The sequence below is a fragment of the Herpailurus yagouaroundi genome, unplaced genomic scaffold (genome assembly GCF_014898765.1).
Source record: "Herpailurus yagouaroundi ecotype Mexico unplaced genomic scaffold, PumYag 180, whole genome shotgun sequence".
NCBI lineage: Eukaryota > Metazoa > Chordata > Mammalia > Carnivora > Felidae > Herpailurus > Herpailurus yagouaroundi.
The window spans coordinates 12097100-12109852 of NW_024412411.1; the positions used below are offsets into that span (position 1 = coordinate 12097100).

A 12753-nucleotide genomic window follows, 5' to 3' on the forward strand; every position below is an offset into this window, starting at 1 on the left:
GTACCACACATATAGAATTCCATGAGATCAGGGCCCATGACACTTGGAAGATAATCACAGAAAATAAAATTCAGGGAGAAAGTGTAGTAGGAAGAACATTAAACTGGGAGCCCGGAGGTTCTCTGTGTGGTCCTAGGCAAACGAGTCCCCTTCTCTGGGTCTTTTTTTTTTTTTTTTTTCAACGTTTATCATTTTTGGGACAGAGAGAGACAGAGCATGAACGGGGGAGGGGCAGAGAGAGAGGGAGACACAGAATTGGAAACAGGCTCCAGGCTCCGAGCCATCAGCCCAGAGCCTGATGTGGGGCTCGAACTCACGGACCGCGAGATCGTGACCTGGCTGAAGTCGGACGCTCGACCGACTGCGCCACCCAGGCGCCCCTCTGGGTCTTAAATTCAGTGGGTTTGAGGCTGATGCAAGCATTTCAAAAGAAAACAAAGCAAAAAAAAAAAAAAAAAAAGCGGTACCTCAAACTGAAAGGTGAACTAGAAAGATACCATTTTAGCGAAATTACACGTACAATGTGCGTTACTGGTATACAATATTTCCTAGAGGCTCAGGGAGGGATCTGGAGGTGGGAAGGAATTCTATTAAGGAAGAGCTCTGCACCTAGTCCCATTCCCTCTCCACTTCTATTCCAGAATTGCCAGAAATTAAAGTAAAATGGACTTTATTAGCTCTGGCAGCTAAGATTGGGGCATCTTTAATTAAGTCTATTCCCTAACAGGAGAGTTCTTTAATTAAAGTTTGAACTTAGAAGACTGAGCTTCAAACCCATAGAAAATATTCCATTGCATGTCTGCAAAAGATGTAAATATAAACATTCATAACTTTACTTACAAATATTGAATCAATTTTCTTCTATTTTAGTTTGGCTCAAACACAAGGCTGCCAAGCTTCGAGTTTATCACTCCAGCTGTTTTGCTGTCTAATAAATGCCAAAAAAATAAAGCAGATCCTTCCCAGCATCTCCCCCATCATTTTGTTCCCCAATTCCTCATGCCTCAAAAACAGCTGAATCCAATTCATTTTAACTGCCTACCAAATAACAAAACCAAACATAATCCTCTCTAGGGAATGTTACTTTTGGGAGGAGTTAAGGGTCTGGGGCATGGGGTGGGTGTAAAAAGTAGAGAGAAAAGAAAGGGGTAGTTGTGCTTATTGGTAAAAATTAATGTTCAAAAATGGAAGCATTTTACCTTTAATGACAAAGTTTAAAGACAAAAGCCATATTCCTATGGTCTCAGAGGTTAGGACACAGGAAATAAAAATGACCAGGCTGAGAAGCAGGAGACCTGGGTTCTAATCCTATCGTTGCCACTAACATGACGTATGATGCTAAGAGGTCCTTTGTCCCTGTAGACCTCAGTTTTTCATCTGTGTTATGAGAGGAATAGGCTGAATAATCTCTAAGGGATATTTCAGTAATAAAACAAGGTCAAAGGAAATTTTGATAAAGGTACTAAAAACTCCTCTACAACTCTGCAGTCTTGTCCTCCTGCCAAAAGCAGAAAAGATTACCGTTAGGCGGAAGTAAAACCAGTTGGAGTTTCCAGTATAACGCCACAGCGGCTGACTAAGCCCAGATGCCTGGTAGCTTCTTACTTTTGATTTCACCGGGTCCAGACTTAGTAAAAAGCATGAGTTCTATTCCCTGTTCATTTACCATGGGAAAATCCCTGGCATTTCCAAAGGTGATTATGCCCTAAAGCCGTCTGTGTTATCCAATCTGCCTCTCCAGTTCTGCAGAGAACCACAGACTGTCAGAGCTGGAAGTGGCCTCAGAGATCACCAGGTCCCTTACGTGTGGCAGGGAGGCCCAGCAGGGGAGGTAACTTATCCAGGCCCACAGGATGGGCCAGCGCAGAGTGGGGACTAGGACCCGAGTCTCCACACTCAAGCTGGTGCTCTTTCTAGGGCATCCAGCTGTCCTATGCCTTAGCACAGCTAGTCTCAGCTTTCCCAACTGGCATTTTATGAAAAAATGCAAGATGCCTGCATCATAATCCTGAAAAGGATGCCGTTCATATTTTTTCAAGGAAAATACAAAAGAAGGCCAACTTCAGAATGATTTCTCACTCATTTCTGTACAAAAACAGGCATATAATCTCTGGCAGTAATTCTCAAAAGGGCAGCAGCCCTGATGGGAACTTGTACTTAGATCATACGATAAGGACTCAATCCAGAGGGAACATTTAATTTCGTTCAAATAGTCCTTCACTGTTCTCATTTCACTCCCATTTAATAGACTTAAAAACATCAGCATATTTGGTTCTAAACCAAAATGACTCACTCACTTGCCTAGGAGGATGTGAGAGGGCATAGGCAAGGGATTGATTGGCTTAATTTGTATTTGAGTTTTTAAAAAATTAATATTTAGGGGCTCCTGGGTGGCACAGTCAGTTAAACATCCGACTCTTGATCAAGGTTCAGGTCATGATCTCACAGTTTGTAAGTTCAAGCCCTGCATCGGGCTCTGCACTGATGGTGTGGAGCCTGCTTGGGATTCTGTCTCTCCTTCTCTCTGCCCCTCCCCTGCTCATGCGTGCACACTCTCTCTCAAAAAATAAATAAATAAATAAATAAATAAATAAATAAATAAATAAAAAGAAAAAAATGTTTAATTAGTATTTAGGTTTAGTCTGAGGTCCAGATTCATTTGGTTAACACGTTTAGATTGTTAAGTGATAATCTATTTTTAATCTAATAATCTGTTTTGCATAGCACACCAAAAGCAAAACCACTTGCCCCTTTCACAAAGGAAGCAACAAGAGTGTGGGAGGACTGATTGGTGCACCCAGAGAGCCATGCTCCCCTGAGATGGTTTCCAAAACTCTGACCTAGGCTACAAGAGCTGGTGCACAAAGGTCACATTAAGAACCAGCAGCCAAGAAGCCGGCACTGGGACCGCTCACCCATCCTCTTAGGCTGGGCTGAGAAACCCAACTCTGGACTTCCAAGTTCTCTTACCTGAGTGAATCGTCGGACTAGGCACGTCTTCCCCACACCAGCATTGCCAATTAAAACAATTTTAAACAGGAAATCATAATCTTCCATACTCATTTACACAGCTGCAAGGCAAACACAGGCAAGAGTGAGATGGGGCCTGGTCAGACTTGCCCACAGAGCTCAAGCTGCGCCAGGCTCGTCTCCTCGGGAACAAGGGATCTGACTCATTCGAAGAGCAATTTAATGCTCTTCAGTTTAACGGTGATCTTGCCAGTGAGACAGGAACACAGGTGTCTGGTCACAGATGAACTTTACTCCTTCGCGGTTACCTCATGCCACAGAGCGGAAATGATACCAATGGCCTTTCACCTGGTAACCTTTATTCTGCTAAGTCGTCAGGTCACAGGTCACTCATGTAGCAAGATCTGTTTTCTTTCAGCATGGAAAGGAGATTACAAACCCATGTGCAGATGAACTGGGAGTGCAAGGAAGCAGGGACAAAAGAGAGCCCATCCAAAGCTTCTAGGTGGTTTATGCACATGCGGTATGTGCCTCTGGGAAGAATGCCAAGTGACTGGGAGACTGAATGAAGGGAAGGAACTAGGAACAAACCTCTCAGTCCCCGGTAAGTCCTGGATGTCTTGGAGTCTTAACCGAGGGAGTTATCGCCATCTTCCCCTGCCACCACCGCAGAGCCTCCTGCCAGCCAGGCTGACACCGCAGTACCTTCCAAGGTGCCTGGCTCCTCATTCCTATGGGCTGTGGCATGTGTCACTCCCTCTGCCCGGAATCCCCTCCCTCCTGCCCTTTCTGTGCCACCAAGTCAATCCTGTAAAGCTCAATGCAGGCATCTCTTTCTCTCTGAATTTTTTGCTGCTCTCCTCCAAATAAATTGAAACATTTTCATCATCCCTCTGTCCTAAAACTAAGTGTCTGCTTCATCCTTGAGGGAAGGGATTATATCTTTTGGCTCTATTTCCTATCCCATGCATGGGACAGTTATATTTAGTAAATGTCTACTCTGTAGAATTAAAAAGTTAATTAGTAGGCCTAATGCTTGAGTGTAGGCCTTAATTTCTCCAACTGTGCTGAAAAGAATACTACATGCTGTGTCTACTTCAGAGGACAGTTGTAAAGATTTTTTTTTTTTTAACTGTACAGAAGAGTCTTGGTATCCACAAAGCTCTATCCTGGTGAAAACCATTATAATCTATTGGGTACCTACTATAGCACTGGGCTAACTATGGTAGGAAACAGAGATGAGACAGGCTCTGCCATGGAGACTAGTGTGGGAAAAGTCAAACAACAACCACAAAGTCAAATATATTTCAAACCAGCAGTGAAGCTTATTTCATAAGGTGCAGGAAGAGCAGGCCTGGTGGACTCCGGAAGAAGAGGAAAAGGACACCCATTGAGCCCATGAGGGGAAGGGTGCTTGGGAGAGCTGAAGGAAGCCTCAGGATCATGCCTACCAGCAGAGCTGAAGCTCAAATGGCTACGGGGCTGCAGGGTCGAAAGAGAGGCCACTCCACTGAGACTTGTCAAGTAGCTAGGGGGAGGAGATTCCCTATGTGCAGAGATGATTTCTATGTGGGTCTTAACTCATCCTTGGAAAGATGACCGACAACCAGGCCAACATGCATATGGCAGCTCATGGGGTTTTCTCTCAGTTCACCGGGCCTGTGAAGGAAAAACGCTTCTCTGTCAAGGGTCCCCCGTTGTGGAATTCGCTAATATGCCAGGCACTATTCTTGGCATTTTAGATGTATTTTCATTTGTCTTTACAAGTCTCTGAGGCTGGCATTTATTAATGTTACCTATTTTACAGGTGAGTAAACTGAGGGTAGTCTGAAGTCATAAAGCTAATAGCCAGAGTTCAAGTTCAGAAGGCATAGGTTGCCATCAAAAGAACTCTAGCTTTGGAGCCAGAGAGAACTAGGTTCAAATCCTGGCTCTACTATCTTCTAAGTCTATGCCTCTGGATAAGTGAAAATTTTTTGGAGCCTCAACTTCCCCATTAACAAAATGGGGCTAACAACACCTATATCACAGAGTTGTAATGCTTGAAGGAATTCATGGAAATCCCTGAGGACAGTATTTGGCTCTTTAGTCATCCAAACTCCTCAATATAACAACTGTTTTCCATGGTCTGGCTTCTGCCTTCATTGCCAACTGACTTCTCACCACTCTGCTCACATTCCGAGCTCTAGGCTCACTGGATTTCTTCAGTTCCTTAGACACGTGGAGCTGCTTTCCTCTTCAGACTTTCACGTATACTGTTCCTCTGCCAAGAACATAGAACACAACCTTCCCTCACCACCCCCAGCCCAGCTAACTTTTATTTCTCCTTTCAATTTCACTGAAAAGTCACTGTCTAGTATGCTTCTCTGACCTGTTAGGAGGCTGACCCCCTGCTGGACGCTCGCATGATACCCTTCCCTGTCCTAGAGTCATACTCACCAAGCTTCATTGTATTGATTTATTTATATCTGTCTTAGGCTCCAAGTGCATCCCTCAGCACCTCCACCCTATACACACACATGCACACACATGACTATAAGCAACATGAAAGAAATGATGTGTCTATCTGGTTGAGTCCCAATCCTAACCCCTCCCCATCAAGGTCACTGTCATCCTTGCTGCCATCACCATCATCATCATCGTCTCATTCTATACTACTAACTCATTTACTCGTCAAAGCACTCCTAACAGGTGGACACTATTAGCATCCTAACTTGACAGATGGGGATACTGAGGCACAAGAGAAGTTAAATAAGAAGTTGTTAAGGTCCCACCTAACTGGTGGAGCTGGAATTCAAACCCAGGTAGGCTGGGTCCAGTCCCCCATGGACATCTTTAACACATTACCTACAGTGCCTTTCCCAATGCCTGGCTTGTGGCAAAAGCTTAAGAAAGATCTGATGAATTGAATGATAAGGGGCAAGCACTCAATAAAATGTGATTTCCTTTTTCTCTTCCCTCTGGCTTCACAACCAAAACTCTTGCCACCACACTGTAGTAGTTTAATTAAGAATCAAGGACAGACTCCAGATAAAAATTCAGGGATGCAGTATGTTCATTAAAATTCAATAAAGCTTTAATAGTGAGAAGAAAAAAAAACTCAGAGATAGGGACAAAGACAGCAGGAGGACGTGGGGCTCTCTGGGTCCCACACGGACCACAACTCACTGCTTTCGTAAACCAGTGAACAGGGAGCACAGGACCAGACAGCATCCTGTGCTTGGATTGTTTGCCACACATTTACTCCTCCATCTTTGGCAGAGACCAAAGACATAAGGCAGAGAATTCAGAGAATGTCCAAATTTAAAGGCCCAAGAAACAGGGCTCCTAAGAGGTTTGCAGCGTCCAAATTCTGCACCTTCAGGGAAAGAAGGGGAAGAATTACTTGGTCAGAGTCAATGCTGACAGTCAAATCTCATGTGGCCAGCACCTGGAGAGAGCCACAGAAGATAAAGTAAGGCCCTTCTCCTTTCTATAAGAAGTCAATTTAATGCTCTGTTGAATGTTGTTGTTGTTGTTGTTTTTAAATAAAGCTCTGGGGAAAAAGTGTTGGTCTTTTTAAAAACACAGGGCTGTCTGTGGCTAAGACTGGACTGTATACTGTGGGTTACCTGCTGTGGTCACCGTGCTGTCTCTAATAGTAAACACATTGCTGACTGAAAAGATCACAGGATTCTCTGAAAACTATGTCTGAGGAAGCCCTTCTGACTGGTAAGTAAGGCAACAGCTCAGGCATTGCCAATCACCCCGGGATAAGAAAGCATTCCAGGAGAGGGAAACCCATTCAAAATCAGTTAGTGACACACAGCCCTAAATTGACAACAAAAGTCACACCTACTCTGGGGAGCAAACATGTCAAAAGGTATGCTACTTACTATTCTAGGGATTTTTTTTTTTTTTTAGATTTTTTTTTTTAAATTTTTTTTTCAACGTTTATTTATTTTTGGGACAGAGAGAGACAGAGCATGAACGGGCGAGGGGCAGAGAGAGAGGGAGACACAGAATCGGAAACAGGCTCCAGGCTCCGAGCCATCAGCCCAGAGCCCGACGCGGGGCTCGAACTCACGGACCGCGAGATCGTGACCTGGCTGAAGTCGGACGCTTAACCGACTGCGCCACCCAGGCGCCCTTTTTTTAGATTTTTTATCTAAAGAGAGAGAGCAGGAGACAGGGGGGAAGGGCAGAGAGAAAGGGAGAGAGAGAATCCCAAGCAGGCTCTGCACTGTCAATGCGGAGCCCAATGTGGGGCTCGAACTCACAAACCATGAGATCGTGACCTGAGCCGAAGTCAGACGCTTAACCGACTGAGCCACCCAGGCGTCCTTATTCTTGGGATTTTATGTTGTATCATTGTTAATGATAATAGTCGTTGACACTTATTTGTACTTATGACGTGCCAGGTACTCTTCCATGTGTACGTACTCATTTAATCCCCACAACAATCCTATGAGGTGTTTTTATTATCATCCCCAGCTTACAGAGGAGGGAACACAGGCATAGAGAGGTTATCCTGAAGTCACACAACTAGTGGGTCTTAGGACCAGGATTCATACCCTGATCCATCTGACTCCAAAGCCTGGCTCCTCTTGAAGCAGGATGCTGCTGTCCCCTGCCCTGTGGTAGACAGCACTGCTGGACCTGTCCTAATGGCTGGAGGCTCAGCTGAATGGAACCCCTCAATGCCTGTGAGCTGCAATATTCTAGAATCTCCCTCCTCTCGAAGCAGCACAGCCACATTGATAGGGCCACACACTGATTCCGGATCACACAAGCACAACTCTTCACAGTGTCCTCTGACCCCAGGTCTCTTTGAGGAGCTGGACCCTGACTTTCCCCCAAATACCACTCCCACAATTCATTCATCCATGTAACTAAGTATTGGGCATGGGGCAATAAACAGGAACACTACTCAGATGAACCCGCAAAACCCCAAACATCATAATCACCACAGTAGCTCTACATAAATGGATATGTGAATAAGATTCACAGGAAAAATAGATGAGGAAAAGAAAAAAATGCATTTAAAAAAGACACAGTTAAATGAGGTGTACTATGAAAAGAAAAAAAAATTCTAAAGCAATGTGATCTTGGCAACATAAACCATTTATCAAAGTGACCTTAAAAAAAAACACACACACTGTATTCTCCATTGCACATCAGTACATTTTTCCCCTCACCCTTCTGGGCTCAGTATAACAGATAAAGTCAAGGCTTCTGGTAAACAGTGGCTTGATTCCCTCTCCCAGCCCTGCTCCAGAAAATGATAGTTTGGGGGACTTGTCCTTGTTCAAAAACCACATGTCTCATTCAAGTCCTTTTCGCTTTCAGGGTCTCAACCTTGAACTGTAAACCGAGGGGGTTGGGTGAGGAGGCACCACAGCCCTTCTGAGGACAGCGTGTGCTGCCATTCTCTCATACCAAAGAGGCAGCATGGGTAATGACATCAAGAGACGTGGGTCTGCTAAAGAGCTGTGTAAAGTCTCCTCATCCATAAAATGGGGATAACAGAATCTATTATCACTGAGTTGCTTGAGAGGCAAATAAGATAATGCATGGAAAGTGACATTTAAAAAAATATAATAATCAAATGTCATATGACTAGAGCTATATATGACAAGCGTTACATATACTGATTGCAGAAAATACAGCCAAACAAAAAGGAAGAGAAAATCACTTATAATCTCTTTCCCTAACCACATCCCTGCCTGGGGATAATTATAGTTAACATTTTGGTATACATCCTTCTAGTTTTTTTGTTTATATACACTGACCTATACATGTATAGATTTTTAAATGTATAGATTTTAAAAACAAAAGCAATTATAACATTAGGCAGAATTTTTTGTTTTCTATAGAGTGGTATTTTCCCCAAACCCAAAATCAGAACACATGGTCTACAAACAAAACTGATTACCAAAGACTCTCAGCATTCATTCAACATTTATTCCCATGACCCTAAATACTCAAGTAAGGGGTGGCAGGAGGATAGCTTCACAGTGACAAAACTTTGAGAAATACTAAATACTATGACTCAATCTTGAAGATTTAAAAGATTCTAGGGGTGCCTGGGTGGCTCAGTCGGTTAAGTGTCCAACTCTTGGTTTCAGCTCAGGTCATGATCTCATGGTTCATGACTTCAAGCCCCACATTGGGCTCTGCACTGACAGCATGGGATCTGCTTGGGATTCTCTCTCTCCCTCTCTTTGCCCCTCCCCATCCCTCCCTCTCTCTCTTTTTCTCCCACAAATAAACTTAAAACAAATTATTTAAAAGGTTCTAAAAATTCCCATAATGACCCAGGATTTACCATATGTGATTGTAGCTGAGAGTTCTTTTCTCATCCAACACCTTTTAACAAAAAAAATTCCACACTACTAGGGCTCCATGAAGCATCAGTGAAGTAAATGTTATTTTATACCACCTGAAATCAGGGCTGCCACCCAGGTAGGGCTACTACATGAAAAAATAAATAGGGAAAGGGAAAGGGAAAGGGAAAGGGAAAGGGAAAGGGAAAGGGAAAGGGAAAGGGAAAGGGAAAGGGGAAGGGGAAGGGGAAGGGGAAGGGGAAGGGGGGGGGGGGCGGGGAGGGGAGGGGAGGGGAGGGAAGGGCAGGCCCAGATAAATTTCAATTTCAGATAGCAACAAATAAATTTTAACACAAGTTTGTTCCAAATATTGCATGGGACATACTTCTACTAAAAAGTTATTCGCTGTTTATCTGAAATTCAAATTTACTGGGCAATACTACCCAGAGAAAACTTGAGTAGTCAGATCTAGTAGAAACAGAGGCCCCAAACATAATATCATGTGTACCCAGAAGCTGTGGAGGGCGATTGGCAAGGCATCAGAAACAAGATAAGCCTGATGAATCCAAAACAACAAACGGAGGAATAAAAAAGGGCAACAAGTAACATTTGAAGGTATTACTGAGCTTGGGTATTTTATAATCTGAGTCGGACTCCAGGGACCAGGTTCAGACTGGCACACAGAGCTCTGCAGGTGAGTCTACCCCTTCTGGACAATCCCAGGGCACAGTGGACCTTCTTCTAAGTACATTTCCATATGTACGCCTGCCTGGTCCAGGGAGCTGTGCTCTACACATCTACTGCCCCTAGTATCCTTAAGGACAAGGACCATGCTTCAATAAGACACTCACGTCAGCATATCCTAGTGCCATGTTCAAGTAGACACTGGGTTGCAAGCATTTGATCTTTCACTCTGACAAGGTTCTGTCTCAGGAAGCTCGTTAGTGCTTAATTACTAGAAGGCAATTACTAAACATTACTATAATCAACTGCTGCAAGCCTACTTGCTTTACATAAGCTGCTAATTTCATGTTATTGCAAGTTATCATTCTCCTTGGCCAGAGATGTCAAACACCCACCTGTGCCATGGCTGCTCCTCACGCACCCGGCCATAATCTCCAGTGTTCTGACGTGGCCCTTTACAGTTTACAACATGCTTTCACAGACATGATCTAATCTGCACCTGCCAACAATCTCATGAGCTGGTTCTTATCATTCGTTATGCAAGTGAGGAAACTGATGGTTTAGGTAATAAAGTGTCACCCTAAGTCACACACTAGTGACTTGCAAGGTTGCCTCTATATCCTAGACACCTAGGATATAAGGATTTTACATTCTATCATTGTTAATAATAATAATAGCTGAAACTTAATTCAATGCTTATTATGTGCCAAATACTCTTCTACATGTACATACTCATTTAATCCTCACAACAACCCTAGGAGGTAGGTACTATTATCATTACCCTCAGCTTACAGAAGAGGAAACTCTAAGCCTCCACCAAAATTACACAGCTAATGAGTAAAACTGCCAGGATTCAAAACCCACGTCTTTCTGGGAAAAAATTAAGTTGGAACTCTATCTCATTCCTTATACTAAAATAAATTCCAGATGGATTAAAGATTTAGATTTTGAAAAATGAAAACATAAGAGTACTAAAAGAAAGCATGGTCTATATAAAATCTTAAAGTGGGGAAGGCTTTCTAAGAATTACTCAAAATCAAGGCCATAAAATAAATAGATTGACCAATTTGACTAAATAAATAAAAAAAAAATTCTGCATGGCATGGGGTGCCTGGGTGTCTCAGTTGGTTAAGCATTGACTCTTGATTTCAGCTCAGGTCATGGTCCCTGGGTTGTGGGACTGAGCCCTGCTTCCAGCCCCGTGCTGAATATGGGGCTTGCTCTGTGATTGTCTCTCTCTCTCCCTTTGCTCCTCTCCCCCAACTTGTGCACACACACTCTCTCTATAAAAAAAAAAAAAAAAAAAAAATGCTGCATGGCAGAATAAAAGATGAACTGATTAAGATATCTGAAGTACATATAACTAAGGGCTAATTTCCTTAAATGCTTAAAGAGATCCTATGAATCAATAAGAAAAATTGAATAAATCAATAGAGAAAATGGACAAAGGACATGAGCAGATAGTTTACAAGCAGGGGAATAAAAATGACACATTTTTTTTGAAATGATCAGCTTTACTCCTAAGAGTAAATTCAAACTCTAATTAATTTATAATTCTAAATTATAATTCTAGACAATTAAGATTATAATTTATAATGAAAACTACAATAAATTCATAATCAGAAGCCGTTTTTCATTTCAGACTGGCAAAGTTCACTCTGTATAGGAAAGAGTACGGAGAAATTGGGCATGGGTATACCACTGGTAGGAAGTAAATCAATGCAACCTCTACGGAGGGCAATATTGATTTAAAACTAAAAAGGCTATTACAAACCCTCAGACCCAGCAGTTCTACCTCTCCGAATCTATCCTAGTTATGTAATACATGTGTACAAGGATACATGTAGTAGGGTATTCATTACAACATTTGTACTAACAAATATGAAAAACAACCTGAAAGTCCATCAGCAGGAAAATGGTTGTAAGGTTATGAAAACCATACATCAATATACCATGAAGCCTGCTGTGGACATCTGCAAGATGCACTAAGTGAAAGAGGCAAGGTAGAAAATGGTGTGTATAGTATGAAAAGGGCACATTCAGTTATTTAATCTGTATAAGCATAAAAAAATCTCCAGAAAGATACAAAAGAAAACTACTAATAGTGTTTGCCTCTGGAGAGGATCTAGTATCCAGCTCTAGGAAAGAGGATAACCTCCAGCTCTTAACAAATTGTGTTCCGACCTTCCATTCGGTCTGCAGTAGTGCTGGAAAGGCAAGATGATTTTCCTAAAACAGTGAGAGAAGTCCTTTAAAAAAAAAAAAATCTGTTTGGGGTGCTCTGTTTCTATCTTTCTGTCTTTCTCTTTGTCTGTCCGCCGCATCCCTTCATGTGACAGGGAAGGAATGCCCCACCCAGCCCCACCCAGCCTCAGGGGTTGGCCTTTCCAGGCCCTTGTGTGTGCCATGGTTTTCTCTCGGTCCCAGCACTCAGTTCCTACATGGTGGATTCATTCTTTCATATCAACTGCCTTCAAAACCAAGCATCCATCCTATCACAGCCAAACAGATAAAACAACAGTCTGTTTATTTCACTAGTAAAAACAAAACTCTCACACATCTGTATCGTGTATTACAGCTCAGAAATTACTCACTGCACTCTGATACAGAATCCTCCTGAGGAGGGGGGAGGAGCCTATCTTGTTCTCCCCATTTTACAGAAATGGGACTTGGAATCCAAAGAGTGACTTGCCTTAGGCCATACAGCATGTGATCAAGAGAGCCAGAAAAGCATGCACAACAGGTCCCCTGACTCTAAATCAGAGCTATCTCCAGGACAAACAAGGCCTGCAAA

The 12753-nt window shown here is 42.9% G+C and overlaps 1 protein-coding gene across 3 annotated transcripts in view; it reads right to left on the bottom strand.

The window, feature by feature from the left end:
- RAB30 (RAB30, member RAS oncogene family) overlaps window positions 1–12753 on the bottom strand; it is an 89449-nt gene that overhangs the window by 21802 nt on the left and 54894 nt on the right. For all 3 annotated transcript variants that reach the window (XM_040489496.1, XM_040489497.1, XM_040489498.1), the window contains exon 2: window positions 2971–3071. In XM_040489496.1, coding sequence (XP_040345430.1) covers window positions 2971–3063 — 93 coding nt within the window. In that variant the 5' untranslated portion in view covers window positions 3064–3071. The remainder of the gene's footprint in view (window positions 1–2970; window positions 3072–12753) is intronic.